This window comes from Trachurus japonicus, chromosome 6, assembly GCF_045865225.1.
Source record: "Trachurus japonicus isolate A0001 chromosome 6, Traja_1.0".
NCBI classification, from domain to species: domain Eukaryota; kingdom Metazoa; phylum Chordata; class Actinopteri; order Carangiformes; family Carangidae; genus Trachurus; species Trachurus japonicus.
The window spans coordinates 9,180,278-9,195,189 of record NC_140912.1 but is presented as its reverse complement, the minus strand read 5'-3'; the positions used below and the strand labels follow the sequence as shown (position 1 = coordinate 9,195,189).

Below are 14,912 nucleotides of genomic sequence, written 5' to 3'. Positions count from 1 at the left end.
TTCAGCTGTCCTCAGGGTTATTAAAGTGCTGAGCTTAAAACACATAAGCACAATATTCAAAATCAAACATTTAAAGGTGTATCAAATTTTATATTTATATATTAATGTCTAGTGCCCTGAGCATAAGGGTTTGTTGCACATCATACAATGAGTGTGCAGCATTAGTAGAAGTAGATGTTGACATTTTAACAAGAACCAGCAATTGGTCAGACTTCTGTGGTGCTTTTAAAGCTGAACCCAGTGTGGATTTTATTTTTAGAGTAATTATTTTACAATAGTAGGATAGAGCACGCACATCCAAAATATTACAGGTGCAGGACTAACAAACAAACAGAATTTTAGATAAAGAGTGAAGTCTGCACACTTTTGTAACTCCTCAAATGTTTATTGTAGGCTATAACATCAACGTTTTGATCATAGATCTTCGTCAGGAGGGAGAAACTCCAAAGCGAAGATCTATGTGATCGAAACGTTGATCTTATAGCCTACAATAAATATTTAAGGAGCTACAACAGTGTGCAGACTTCACCATTTTTCAGTAATTATATTACAGCTTTAGTTACAACTCCTTTTTAAAAATAAGTTAAAAATGATGCTCAAACATAAGTGTTGACTGTGTGTTTGCAGCATTAAAAGCATATTGTATACAAGTGTCTTGTGCTTTGCTGCCCCTGTGTGGCCAGGAGTTTAATGAAAGCTGCTCCAAGTGACTCACCACAATTTTTCCATAGCGAAACACAAGTTGTCCTTCCAACAAAAATAATCCCTGGACAGTTACATTAACATTAATGAAATGTAAATGCTATTTTCTTGCATGAACCCTAATGACTGTTTTATTATTTTTATTAATGATTATGATTTTGAGATGAAAAAATAACCTGTTCAGACCCAGAATTGATACTCAGAGCTTCAGGGTTCATTCTTGACTTTGAAAACTGCACTACAGGCCCATTCACTTGATCTTATACAATTAAATTTACTAATACTAATCTATGGAATTGTAATCTCTTATACAATTCCATAATAATAACGTTATACTCTCAAAAGAGAACTGAGTTTTTTTTTTTAATATAAATTGAGCCCTGAAATTCTCCAGCATGGCACTGACAATGTGTCTGTGTGTAGACACATTAACCCAACAACACACAGCTGTTGTGTGAGTCAGTCAGCTTCTCACCAGCAACACAAAGAGAAACTCTCCACATTAGCATGTTCTCCCCACATCTCCCCAACATCTGCTGATCTCGCAGCTTTTTATTAAGCGTAATGCTGATTTATCCCCCCCCCTCCCCCCTCCCGCTCCCTCCAGTGCCCTCTGCCAGCATGACCCGCCTGGCCCGATCCAGGACGGCCTCCCTGACCAGCGCCAGCTCCATAGATGGGTCTCGCTCTCGGGCCTGCACCCACTCTGACAGCACCGAGGGAGTCGGCACAGTCACCCAGACCATGGAGGTGTCCTGCTGAGGAGCCATAGAAGAGGGGAGGGAGGGAGAGAGGGAAGGAGGAGACGGAGGAATGGAGAGAGAAAGGAAGTGCCAAGGATGGGGGGATGAATTATAATGAGGAAATAGTTTTTAATGAAGTGAAGGACTGAGGGTGTGAGACATGATGGGGCGGGGGGTAGACTGTGACAGTAACAGGAATGAAGGTTCAAAAACAAAATGAAGACAGCTCTCTGCCTTCTTCTTCCCCCTCCCCCTCCACAGTAAAATATCATACGTATTGCAACTGAAACACCCCGGCCACACCTTTTAAATATTCACTTCAATTTCACCCCCTCTGTGCCAACTGATTTTGTTCTTGAAGTGTCATTCTTGTGTTTGCTAAGTGTCTCCCTCATTCTTTGCCTGTCTCCCTTTTTAAAACCACAACCTCGCTCCCCACCCCCACCCCCACAAAAAAGCAACCCTTGTCTGTCAACAATCCACACAGCAATATGTGACAAAGAGCTGCTGCTGATACTGTGACATGAGATGGCGAGAGTGCAGGATATGACAAAGAAAAGGGGAAAGTTTAGTCGCTGCCATGAAGGAAAAATAGATCAGTATTTTGGATACAGTGTGTGCTTTGTTGTTGTTGTTGTTGTTGTTGTACAGAAGTGTGAGGATCTCTCTCCGTGCTTATTTCTCTCCATGAGTGAGTGACAGGTGAGCATCAGAGCGGGTTGGTCCAGAATTTGACAGACACCAGAACACAGCCAATCGTAGCCCAGTGCACCTGGAGCTCTTAGAGAAGATGTAATTAGCTTTTCTTTAGTCTAGGAGCATAGGTAGAGTACACCACGCTGATGTAGAGCTGTAAGATTTTTAACTTGTGAACTAGTCTTAGAATATGGTGGTGTCATCGGCATACATACATTTTAGGTGTACAGGCACTTCCATGTAACAGCCCTGTGGGAATGGTGTGAGGAGCAGGTGCACTACTGACGTAGAGCTGAGCTTGCAAGTGCATAGAAACCTAATCACTACACCACCAGGTAGTTCAGCTGACATTATGAGTAGCTTCATCCATTTTGATTGCTTTTACCATGATCATCTGCACACGATATGGCAAGTGTAATGTGTTTAAGCAAGATGACCGATTTGTGAGCAGCTTCTATTGTAGTATCAAATCAGCATTAAGTGAATTATATACATATGCAGTCTAATGTAACTAACATAGCAGTACAATTATTATGAAGCACTCAATGAGCATGCAGAAAACTAACAACTCAGAGGTAGAAATGAACATTAATCACTCACATATTGTTGCGCCATGTGAAATCAAGTGAGCATGAAACTGTCAGTGAGTATCTAAGTGAAAATGCACCGCAAAGCGCTGAATAGTTTAATGTACCATGTTGTAAGTGGCATGTAAACGTAGGACTAGAGTAGGACTAGAGTTATGTCTAATAGAAGAACATTACTGTGTCTGTATGAGCTAAATTGCAAACTGAGCATGATATATGACTGTGCTAGTCAGACTAATAGGGACACAATAATTTATGTTCGCTGTGTTACTTCACTGCCTGGGAAGGGATGAACCAAAAACAAAGAGTTTCCTAAATACCACTTAAAATGTTGAAATGTTCCCCTATCACTGTCATTCAGAAGTACATTAGTGCAGCTTTAGGTTTTGTGTCACATTTATAAGACAATCCACTTCGTGAATATGAGCTAGAGTAGGTATTCATTAACATGTAAATGCATGTGAATGTAATCATAGGGTATTATGGTACCAGAGTAGTGTCAAGTGTTATGCCGGTATTTATTAGCATCCGTCATGTGGCCATTTAAACAGAACCGTAGATGCAATTGGCATCATTGTGTGCAAGGCCACATTAGACATTTACACTCAGATGTGTTTTTGTTTCATGTACCAATTAGACAGTGAAGTACAATCCAGGATGTCCATGCATGATTGACACTGGCCAATACAGCACCTTGCTGGAAGATGTCACGTTGTGTTCAGAGATGCTGAACTCATTGTTTCAGATGATGACGTCACCGTCCCTCAGCATCTTCATTTCCCAATTCGAATACATGAGAAGTGCCGTGTTTTCTGGCCATCTGAACACGGACTAATTCTCGTACCTTGATGTGGTTCTACCTGTAGTCGGCTCTTTGTGGTCTCTAACATGACAATCACACTTTGACCCAAACCAAACCAGACCAGGGGGACCGAGGCAGAACCAGGCTGACCCGACAAGCCCAACCTTTCGGGTCGCCACTTAACAAATTGCAATAGCCTCCCCTTCCAGTGTCCAGCCCCTTTCTGTGGACATACCAACGCAGCCCACAACCAGTAGTATCCACAACCACACACACAAATATTACCCTATAAACACACATTTTCATACACCTCAACTCAGCTGCATGGACTGGACCTTGAAAGGGAACTAAGCCAAAGAAAAGACTTAGATTTATGAATTCAATTTACATGTTAGTAGGAATCCATGCCATGTACTTGTGTGTGTAGATGTGCTATGTAACCATTGTGTCACCAATACAGTACATGTATAGAAGTATAGTTTTAGACTAGTGAAGCTGGGTGCTGTTGTCTGCTGTAATACTGGACCACCTTGCTCATGGTGATCAGACCCTGGGTCCCCAGATAACATTGTACATGTTGTACATGTTCATGTACTACAGTCAGCTTCTCCTGTTTCCATTTTTACAAATGTAAATGTAAATGTACCTTTGACCCCGTCAGAGGGGTTGTAGCTACCAATCGCTGAGGTGTGCGCTTACCTGAGGCGGCCTGTAAGGGGCAGGGCTTTTTTTGGAGCCATTTGGGCGCCAAGCTTGGAATGTAGGGCAACCCCCAGCCATCTTGACCCCCTCCACCACCATCCCCAACCTACCTCCACCTCCCCCATTGAAAAAAACAAACAAACAAAACAAAAAAAAAAAACAAGGTGCCCCGCCTCTCACAGGCCAGCCCAGCCGCCACCCAAAAGGGCTATCAGCTGAAGTCACTTTCTAAAAATACCGCTGGTGTTTGTGATGCACCAGTGGCCCTGCAGAGCAACAGGCTGACACAGTACACTTCCTTCAAGCAAACACAAAGAGGAGAGATTGTAACCAAAACACAGAGAGAGATTCTGACCCGCAAACGTGTTGAATGAGTGAATGTTAAAGGAAAGAATGTGATTTTTGCTGAGGCTGGAGAAATAATCGTTGAATGAAATAATGTTAAAGTGTGAAAAAAAATCCTGACAGGTTGAAAGGAGAGATGGTGAGAGGACAGTGGTCTGATGATCTAACACCTCAGTCAGTTCATCGACGCTGAAGTTTGCATGTAGCACAGTTTGTATCTTACAGTGTTCGCTTCACTGAGCTATTTTCAGCCATCTACACTTTCGTTTCCACCTACACTACTTCTGTTTAATCTGCCTGGGGGTGTTCCTGAATGTATTTTGTCCTTTTTCTGAAGTGCTGTACAGTATTGTCCACCTCATCCCCTCAGATCCCCCTCACTATTGTTTGAGCTTGTATCCCTGCCTCTGCATCATTGACATTTATAGCTATGTACATGAAAACCCAGCTCCTCCCTGCTCCCCCTAAATGTCTACAAATAGTGAAGTTCAGTAGCGATTTTTGAAAGTTGACACCTCTCGTAAACTGGCTCTAGATCAGTTTGTATAGACCTCTGTCCTCCTTGCACTTGTAGATACTTTTTATTTAGCGAGCAGGTTACCTGAACTGAACACTTTAATGCTACTGTATTGTGAAGATCAACATGTTTCTGTTCTTCCTCCCTTGGAGTTTCTCTTTTTTCTAGGCAACAATAAGGTGTGACCTCATCTTGGTATTATATATATTACACATTGGTTCATGTTTGTTGCTACTATTCTTCTTCTTACTAACATTATAATTGATTTGTATTGAGCAATAAGTTCCTTTTTTTCTCATCTGGATTTCATATTGTGGGAGTCTTCCCTGTGGGAGTGTTTCTATTCACGAAAGTGGAGAGACTCTTAGGGCGTGTTCATATTAGGTATGTGCCTGAGTACGATTGCCCCCCTGCTTTTACAATAGTAAAGCTGCTCTGTACCCAAGTGCACACACCAAAACAGTAGTATTCATCTACTTGATTTAAAATCTGCAACTAAACTCAGAAGATGGAAAGAAAAGTACAAATTTCATCAATATTTTTTTTTGTTGCTCCAGTGTTCTGCTGTTCTATTGTACTCATTTATGTAAATACTCCTCAACTATACCATACATTTAGGCATTTGTGTGTAGAGTCCTGATGTGATTGTTTGGTTTCATTAAGCACATCTTTAATTTCCTCATTAGACCAGCAAAATCTTTTCACCGCCATGTTTGAAGGAGACAATCGAATAGTTTAAATGTCACATTATTAATATCTGTGCACTTTTGACTTTTGGTACAGTACTTTTCATGCCTGATGTGAACCCTAATCCATACCCATATATACATGAAATGTATTTGAGACCACCTTTTCAAGTGGATGGATAGAGTACACAGGGTTCACACTAATTGTTCACACGAATCAAATGAACTGGACTTGGGGGTCAATTGTACTCGGATCCGGGCCTGGGTCCCTGATGTGAAGGCCTCCTTAACTGCTTTGTTGACATTAAGATGTGTATTGTTAAGTTTAAATATATTATATATAAATACATATACACAGTAAGCTGTCTCTGTCCATGTATTGATCAAGTAACAAATAAGAAATAAAGACTTTGTGTCAGAAGTCAGGTGCTGGATCATTTTCTGTCATGTTGAAGTTTTTGAATGAAGGTGGAGCAGCTCTCATTAAATTACATGACATTTGTATTACATTATTTAATGCACAGACACCACTCTACGTGAACAGTTTTAAAGTGAGATCAACCAATAAAAAGTAGTTGATAAAAGTTGTGTAAGATGATTGGCAACATGCAGTACATGCAGGACAGGACTCCGCTACACACAGCATGGTGTATGCAACACTTTCTGTTTTGGTATTTGATATTTTGTATAATATAGCATTGGGTAGGTTCAAGATGAATATCAACCAGTTTTATCATTACTTATAAATTCATTCATTTCACACATTAATTTTTCACCCAGTTTAAAAATAATATGAAAGAAACCTGATTTTATTTATCATTGTTCTAATATTTTAATAATAATAAGCATGTGTTGTTTATTTTGTGGCCACCGAAAACTACCAATTTACTCTCCCATGATAAATACAAACACAAAATTCTGAATCTGCACTGTCACCTGTGATAGATACCACTTTTCTTTAAAGGCCTAATTGGGACACTTTCACTGTCAGATAATCAGATAGCCTCGTTGGACTCCTGCAACAGGTCCATTGTCATAGCAATGCTTGCAGTTCCTAAAATAAATACACAGGGATGCATTCAATTTTATTTCCAAATGACTCTCTCCCTCCATCCCTGTATCAGCCGACATTTTGTAGGTGCTGGAAACGAGAGTTTCAGAAAACATCCAGCAGGTGGTGGTACACACAGCAACATGAAGGAGCCTGTACTGCAGAGATGGGAACTGTTGCACCATGACATTATTGTGAAGGACTTAAGTATACAGTACTGGTTTTAGCTTGGGTGCAGACTTAAATACAGCATGTTCTCAAGCTCAGTATAAGTATAATTTTTAAGTTTATAAAATATATGAGTTTATATAAATCACTCATTCAAAGAGTTTCTGCCATGAATGTAGTGCTATAGCTCTCGCAATACTATGTAGGCTCCATGCTCTATCCTAACATAGGCCTACCCATTCACAATAACTATCAGAAGTCAATATTAATGAATATATCTGCATATAAATAAAAGTGCAGACATTATTTCTTTGATTATCAGTGCAGATCTGTGAATACAAACAGGTTTCAAAATAACACTGCTTATGTTTGGTGTTGCTGAATGAAGAAAAAACACAGTGGGAATGAGAGGAGCCATAACAACCCTATTGTTGTTCCTTGGACCATCTAAGAATGAGGTCACATGTCTGTGTGTGCACGTGTGTGATGTTGTCTGAACATCAAGCCCCATGAGCATGAATTATGAAATACCGCAGCTGTTCTACTGAGAATTAATGGAAGTCACTCCCGCTCTTGACGTGGATGAGTCCACTGGGGATTCTGCTGGTGCTCTTACCGGCCTCATCTGGACCTGCAAGCATGGTACCAGTACTTATAAACCCCTGGCTCCCATTTCTGAACCTGAGATATTCACCTTCAAGAATCAAGATGAAGCCGAACCAGTGTGATTTTCAAACATGCATGTCTTGCAGGGAAGTAAATGTTGTTCATCATGGATCACAGACCAACAAAACAGAAACTATGCATGTGAATGAAACACAATGGTAAGGACTCAAAGATTAACATAAAAAAATGCCACATCATCTTTAGCATTTTATTACATCAATATGATATGGACCAGACCAAGATTACATTAGATTAAGATCTAAATTTGGTAAGGGAATTCCTACACCTCATGATAAACGTCATTACCCCGTCAATCATGAACATGCACAATGTAACTATGCTTACTCAATTGTAGCTAACAGTCCTTTGCACAGGAGATCTTGATCAGTCCCGAGTAGCATACAGTAGTCCGTCTTCATCATCCACCCTGGCTTCTGCTTTCCTAAACTTCTGCCTCATCTGTGAATTAAGAAAAAAGCAAAATAAATACATGTAAATACATTTAAATATGTATATATATATATATCTTTTTCATTTGAATATATTTGGATTTTCTTCATTTCTTGAAAAAGCTTGGGCAATGAGACGAAGAGCGATATATAGTTGAATACTGAAAGTAATCTTAAATTGTTTATTTATGTCACACCTGTGTGGCAGGTAACGCCAACAAGAAGGACTGTCTAGTTTTTTTTTTGTATTTGTCATTAACCCGCGGGGTGGTCGTTTTTTTCAAAATGGCCTGTGTGGTTTTTGGTCATTTTCTCCAAAACCACCGACCCGATTTCAACCAAACCTTCTGCGTTGGACTCCCCTCGGACCCCCAGATGATATATCCGAGTTTGGAGAAATTTTAATTTTTGGTCAAAAAAAAAAAAAATTAAAGCAGAAGTAAGCGATCTGGTCGTTTTGGCTAACTTCTTGTCAGCCGATGGAGTTAACAGTCCCTGCCCTCGTCCCTACAGTACGTCACCACATTCACGTGCATCCCTTGGCTGCACATACAGAGAGGACCGCCCCTTTATGCCGCTCTCTCTCCTCATTGGATAAAGGTTGTAGGATACAAGGAAAGTTTTCTCCTCGGCTTACAGCAGAGCAGAGTGACTGACAGACCCGTGTTTCAGACCAAACACTCTATATAAGTGATTACTGTCGGAAGATATAACTATTTAAGACTTATATTAACACAAACATTCTGCTTACTTCTGCTTTAAATGTGTCTTGTAATCTCATATGGGATGGGCCACAGTGATGGCATGACACGAAAATTAAAAAATCATTCATTATAGGCTGATCTATGTTTCATGAATAAAACCCACCATCTTAGCCCTGACTACCTGCAAGAATGGTAGTAAGCATGATGAGAAGCTTGCTGCATAAATGTGTAAATGCTAATGAGTAATTTTAAAATAGAGAATGGAATATCTGAGAAGAATTGTTTTAGTGGTGAAGCCAACCAAACACCTGCTTATGCATGTGCAGTCTTTGTGCTGTGGAGCCTCCTCTGCAGCAGACTGCCACAACAAGCACTGACTGAACAGAACTGATTGTTTAAATCCATGCCATGGCTCATGGCTGTCGTCTCAGCAGAGTCGCAGAGAAGAGCCGCTGAGCAGTGAGTAACGTCTCTGGCACAGCAGGTGGGAACGTGAACAGGGGAGGGATTCGCTCCACTGAGGCGGCATCAATCAGACTGATGTGGCAGTGAGTCGCTGACGGCAGCAGCAGGCCGAGGCTTCAGGTGATAAAAGAACAAAACAATGAGCTAATTAAAAGTGTGTATTGGATATGAGTTACAGAGAGAGGAGGAGTCATGTGAGCATAGCAGAGCAGCGGAAATGGATTGCAGACTTCTATTTCATTTAAGAAATAATGTGGGTTGTATGTGGGCAACCAGGCTTATCTGTGTAAACATCTGTCACAGTGGGCGTGACCTGACAGACATGATGAAGAGGACGACACGGTGAGAACCAGGTCTGAAAGATTAATGGCTTTTGTGAGATGTGTTCAAACTTTTGTACAGAATCACACAGGTTATTCACACAACTTACTACACTCACCGCATCCAGGTTCCCATGGTGAAGAACACATTTCACAGAGTCCATTTGGAAAATTGTTATAGGCAGCAGTGATTAATGACAGTTCATCTTCTTGAATCGAAGTAGGAATGGTGAAGATAACAGTGTGTGTACGTGTGTGTGTGTTCATGCAGACACACAGGATGAAATGAAGAGGGGTCTGACTCTGCACCCTCACTTTGGTACCGCTCACACTCACCATAACACAAACACACTGGGCTGATAAGTATTCAGACCTTGTCTAGACTGCATCAAGAAACCTAGCACTCCCCTCCCTCCCTCCCACTCTCTCTCTCTCTCTCACTCCCTCGCTCCCTCCCTCCCTCTCCTCCTCTCTGCATCAGTGCTTTGGGATCTCCAGCATCCAGAAAGGGAGAGGGAGCAGAGGGAAATCCCACCTGCCTTTCTCGTTTCCAAAAGGAGATAAGGCAAGTAAATAACCTCTGCATTGTCGTCATGTCTTCTCTGTGATCTTCTGAATTACTATTGTATGAATCTTTGTCATTAAGACATGCATTCCTGCAGTTATAAACACTCATATCAATTGATTTGTTGTGCCTCAGAAAGCATATTACTGTTTTGAAATGATGATGGTGGTTTACATAGAAGTACTTTGCAGTGTGGTGTGTACTGATGTGTTTCAATATATTGCATCATGATTAAAACACGTACAAATCAACATAGTGATAAATGTTGATTCTACATGAGTTGCATCAAGGGGCACGTGTGAGGTTTTACATCTGGTCCCTATTCACAGAACTTCACAGATGTTACATAATGTGCCTTGTTTACTGAGGTGGAATACTAAACAGTAGCGGGGCTGGCTGGGTTCACCCACAAGATACAGACAGCTGCCACTGCAGTGCCACTTTAAAACACTGTGAATCTGTAGTGGTGTTGTGTGCGTATGAGTTTCATATGAGCCACAGAACTGTGAAAAAAGGTGTAAAGTTAAGATTATAAAAAGAGAAGCAAGAAAAGGAAAAGAATAATGTCTTCAACTGCACATAAACAACAGACTCATTCATGTAGATTAATGGCAGGGATTGATGGGAGTTCAAATGTTTCTGTGAAACTGAATTTCTGTCATCACTGTACAGTAACAGAAACAGTCAGGTAGGCTAATTGTGATAACATGGTTAAACATTAAAGTCATAGCAAAAATGTGAGTTAAATCCCTGGACAATGGCCTTGTTCGCCCTGTGCCTGTGTTTGTGTGCACATTAGTGACACTAATAGTCCCCATAGTTGTGAATGTGAGTGCTTTAGGTTGTTTGTCGCCCCAAACAGAGTGGTGCCTCATATGGGTGGTCTTAAGAGAAGAAGACATTACTTTAAAAAAAAAATCATTATGTATGCCCAATTCATACACGTGAAGAAATTACCCTGTGACATGTAGGCTAATCCAGAGACAGGGATGCAGTAAGGCCTCAGTCACTCTTGAATCCTATGCAAAGTTTCAGGCCAGGAGATAAATTTAAACTGATGTGTGTATTTATTCAAAGAGGCTAAATAACTAACAACTCTGTGGTTCAGACAGTAGATCATGTTGTCCTCCTATCTGAAAACTTGTGGTTTGATCCCCGGCTCCTCAAGTCCAAGGGCAGTAAACTGAACCCCACTATCCATTAGCCTGCTATTGGGATAAAGACTCGACAACACTCTATTACTGTAGCTACATCTTTGAAGATATTTCACAATAAACGTCCTGTGAAGAAACAAATTGGGGAACATCTGGGCCTTCAAGGTATTCAGTGAAAGCAGAAAAAATATTGAAGGCATTTTTGTAATAATACTTTTTTTTTTTTTTAATTTTGTCTGTTCGTTGGTTTTTACTCAGTGAAATAAAGCTATCACTTTCTAGATAACGTTACGGAACGAGGAAAAGGGCCAATCACAAGGTTGGGTCTTAGCTGTCTTGTTGTGGGTGGAATGATTCCCCTGCATGGGTGTTCATTCAGGAATAATCGACCTGGGAAAGCCAATGAGTGAGTGAGTGACGAGAAAACAAACCTGACAGAAAGTAGGAACAAGGACGGTGAGAAATGTGAAAAGAAAGTGAAGAAGACTGTGTGGTGGTGGCTGATTAATTGAAACTTCGTTTTCAAGATTATCTTTTCAGGAAAAACTTGAAATTGTCCGGAATGATTGACCATCACCCAGATAACCAGGATTAGTGCGAGCTAGCAGGAGCCACCAAGCATTTCAAGCTAGCAGCTAGTCGCTCTGCAGTCTGATCTGCGTTACGAACTTTTGCTAAGTAGTGCGACGTTGCAACCTGCCCTGACCAGATTAATATTGTCCGGTGCGGTGTGTGAGTGTTAAGACTGACTTTCAGCCTACCTGTGGTGAGCTGGGCTCCGCTCCTCACCTGGCCTAGCCTTCATTATCAGGTCACGCTGGTACCTCCAATAGGCTACACAGCTGGCGAACTCCCCCAACTTCACTTCCACCCGTCCGCGTAAGTTATCTCTGCCTTGACCTCACCGTGTCGGAAAACTACCCACGTGGATCCCGGAGGACGACTCCAAACCAGTAGCCTATACAATCCACCTGGGCCTCAACTCGTCATTCCTCAAAAAACTTCTGACTGAAAGCTGACCACAGTGTGTGTTAGCCAGTCTGGCTAGGTCGGCTAACGTCAGCGTCAAAGATGACCACAGCAGGTCACCTCTCCTCCTGGACATCCTTCCTGACAGACAGTAAGTAGGATTTTCTGTGTTTGACAGAAAAGTAATGGCTTTTTACAGCTGAATGAGTCTCCTCCTGGGTTTGTTTACACCTGTCAGTCCTGTGTCTTTGGCAGAAGGGGGAGGTCTGCAATAATTTACCACGGGCAAAACCTTTTCTAAGATCCCTGCAGTGTATTTGGTTGAAGATGTTTCTGAAAATGGTTGAATAGAAACTCTACATTTTTGTCTCACCTGCCATAATGAGGCCGACTGTCGTTGTTGACTGCTACCTGGACACAAAAGTTGCTAACTGTGCTGGGTCTCAGTTGTGATTGATTTTAGGTTGACCTTTGCTCAATTTTGTGTCTTTGTTTGAATTTATGTTGGGTATATTGCAGTGTTCAGAACCATGATATGACATAGGGCTCTGACTGTTGTTTTTTATTGCTTTGTTTGATTGTTTATTGCCAGGTGTACTAGTCTCATGGTCCTATTGTAGGCCCACAGTCTGGGGCCAGAGTTCCCCACAGGGGTATGTAAACTGAAATCCACTGAGGTTTTTTTTTTAATGAAACTTGGTATTGACTTTCTACTTAACAGGGCAAACAAGAGTGGCTGAAACTGATTCCTGTACAAGCCTTAAAGCAGAAGTAAGCGATATTTTTGTGTTAATATAAGTCTTAAATAGTTATATCTTCCAACAGCAATCACTTACATAGAGTGTTTGGACCGAAACACGGGTCTGTCAGTCACTCTGCTCTGCTCTGAGCCGAGGAGAAAACTTTTCTCGTATCCTACAAGTTTTATCCAATGAGGAGAGAGAACGGCATGCAGGGCTGTGTGTGCAGCCAAGGGATGCGCCTGAATGTGGTGACGTAGGGACGAGGACGTTATGGTGCGTTCAAGGCAACTCGTGTTTTTCCGACCTGTGAAGTTGTACCAGTTAGATCTGGTACAAGTTCACGAGTGGCCTTTATAGTTACTTTCACAGGTAAAACAGGTCGGAAAAACACGAGTGGGTTGCCTGGAACGCTACAAAGTCGTAAGTCGTGACTTGAAGCTGTAATTTACGTTTTCAAAAGCCTGCCTGGAACGCAGCATTAGCCAAAATGACCGGATCGCTTACTTCTGCTTTAATACTGTACTGTAGCTTGAAATGAATGAAATGATTGGCCAGAGAGGTTGGCAAACCTACCACTTTCAAAGTGGAAAGTGTGGTTAGGTGACCCTAACCCTACAGGAGCTGGTCTTGAATCATCAGCTCTGGTGTTATTGGATTGTTATTTTATTCAAGTTCTTTTTTTTTATTATCTATTACCTCTTTAATTAATACATCATACTACAAATATCATTCAAACATGAAACAGTGCATCTCACTCAGCATGTGTTCCACTAGTGGTTGAAGGAACCAATAGTCCTTCCTAACACCCAAGATTTGATCTTGGGTGAGAATGGTCTTTGTGCCTTTTTTGAGTAAATATATGAATATTATTTAATCATAGTTATTGCTCTAATTGTGCAAGTATTGTGTTTGTTGAGTCGATCTCATCTCTGACAAAGAGATGTGAAGCCATTTTTCAGTTGAGCGAACCCTGTGCCATTTTATTCAGTGTCCCTCCTGGGTAGCTAATGCTAGCTGTAGCTGTCTGCAGATATCAGGCTCACGTCTTGTCAACACAAGCAGAGCTGATGAATTAGTTAGCTGACTGTCAGTGTCTGCTCCGTATGTGACTGTATGGGAGTTCATATGCTTAATGACCCTGTCTTGCAAATGATGCTGGCCTCTTGCTGAACTCATTCTCTTATTTAAATATATATAAAATATAAGTATGCCTAAATTGAATATAGAAACTTGCCGTCACCTTCTCTTCCTTTCTCCATATGTTGTTCAAGCTGCTATAGCTGGACAGTTCAGCCATAGTGGATACAGTAGCCGTTAAGGCAAACACTGTTATGTTTCTCTGGCCATGTATTTTGTCCTATAGCCTAGATAAAACTGTATTTAATATGTCACATAATGACAAAGGGTCAAATGCTCTTGGGGTCCTATATGGGATGTAATTGGAACTTGAAAAAAATCATCACCAGCTTAGTGTTTTGCTTTACCTGGCATGGAAAATTATGTGATAGATTGATAACTCAGTTCATAACCAGTGCACCAGTCTGCTTTTATAAAGCTACTGGCCTTGCTGCTCTCACTTTGTGTGTGTGTGTGTGTGTGTGTGAGACTGAGAGAGAGAGAGAGAGAGTCCTCTGTCAGGCTTCTGAAAATCCATAGATTATTCTGTGAATTGCTCAAAAGTCATTTCAACAATTAGTATTTCCATTTTGCACTGAGTCATAGAGCTCCACGGTTCATTCATAAATTCTAAATTGAACAAGCTGTTGAGAGGACGTACTGCAGAGAGTGTGAGACATTGCTATTTAGGTTGGCCTGATTTATGAAGCAGGGAAGAAAAAGCAGGCCGGGAGCATAATTAAAGAAAAGATGGAGAGTCTG

General features: G+C 41.2%; 2 protein-coding genes across 15 annotated transcripts in view; both read left to right on the top strand.

The window, feature by feature from the left end:
• ndrg4 (NDRG family member 4) overlaps positions 1 to 6,201 on the top strand; it is a 53,124-nt gene extending 46,923 nt beyond the window's left edge. For 7 of the 14 annotated variants that reach the window (XM_085778612.1, XM_085778608.1, XM_085778606.1 and 4 more), the window contains one exon: positions 1,310 to 6,201. In XM_085778612.1, the coding sequence (XP_085634738.1) occupies positions 1,310 to 1,464 (155 nt within the window). In that variant the 3' untranslated portion in view covers positions 1,465 to 6,201. The remainder of the gene's footprint in view (positions 1 to 1,309) is intronic. The other 7 variants (XM_085778611.1, XM_085778605.1, XM_085778604.1 and 4 more) reach the window with 1 other exon arrangement.
• Positions 6,202 to 12,424: 6,223 nt separating this feature from the next.
• The window catches only part of LOC146985557 (synaptic vesicle glycoprotein 2B-like), a 34,960-nt gene continuing 32,472 nt past the window's right edge, over positions 12,425 to 14,912 (top strand). The window contains exon 1 of the mRNA XM_085778599.1: positions 12,425 to 12,442. The gene's annotated coding sequence lies outside the window, so the exon portion shown is untranslated. The remainder of the gene's footprint in view (positions 12,443 to 14,912) is intronic.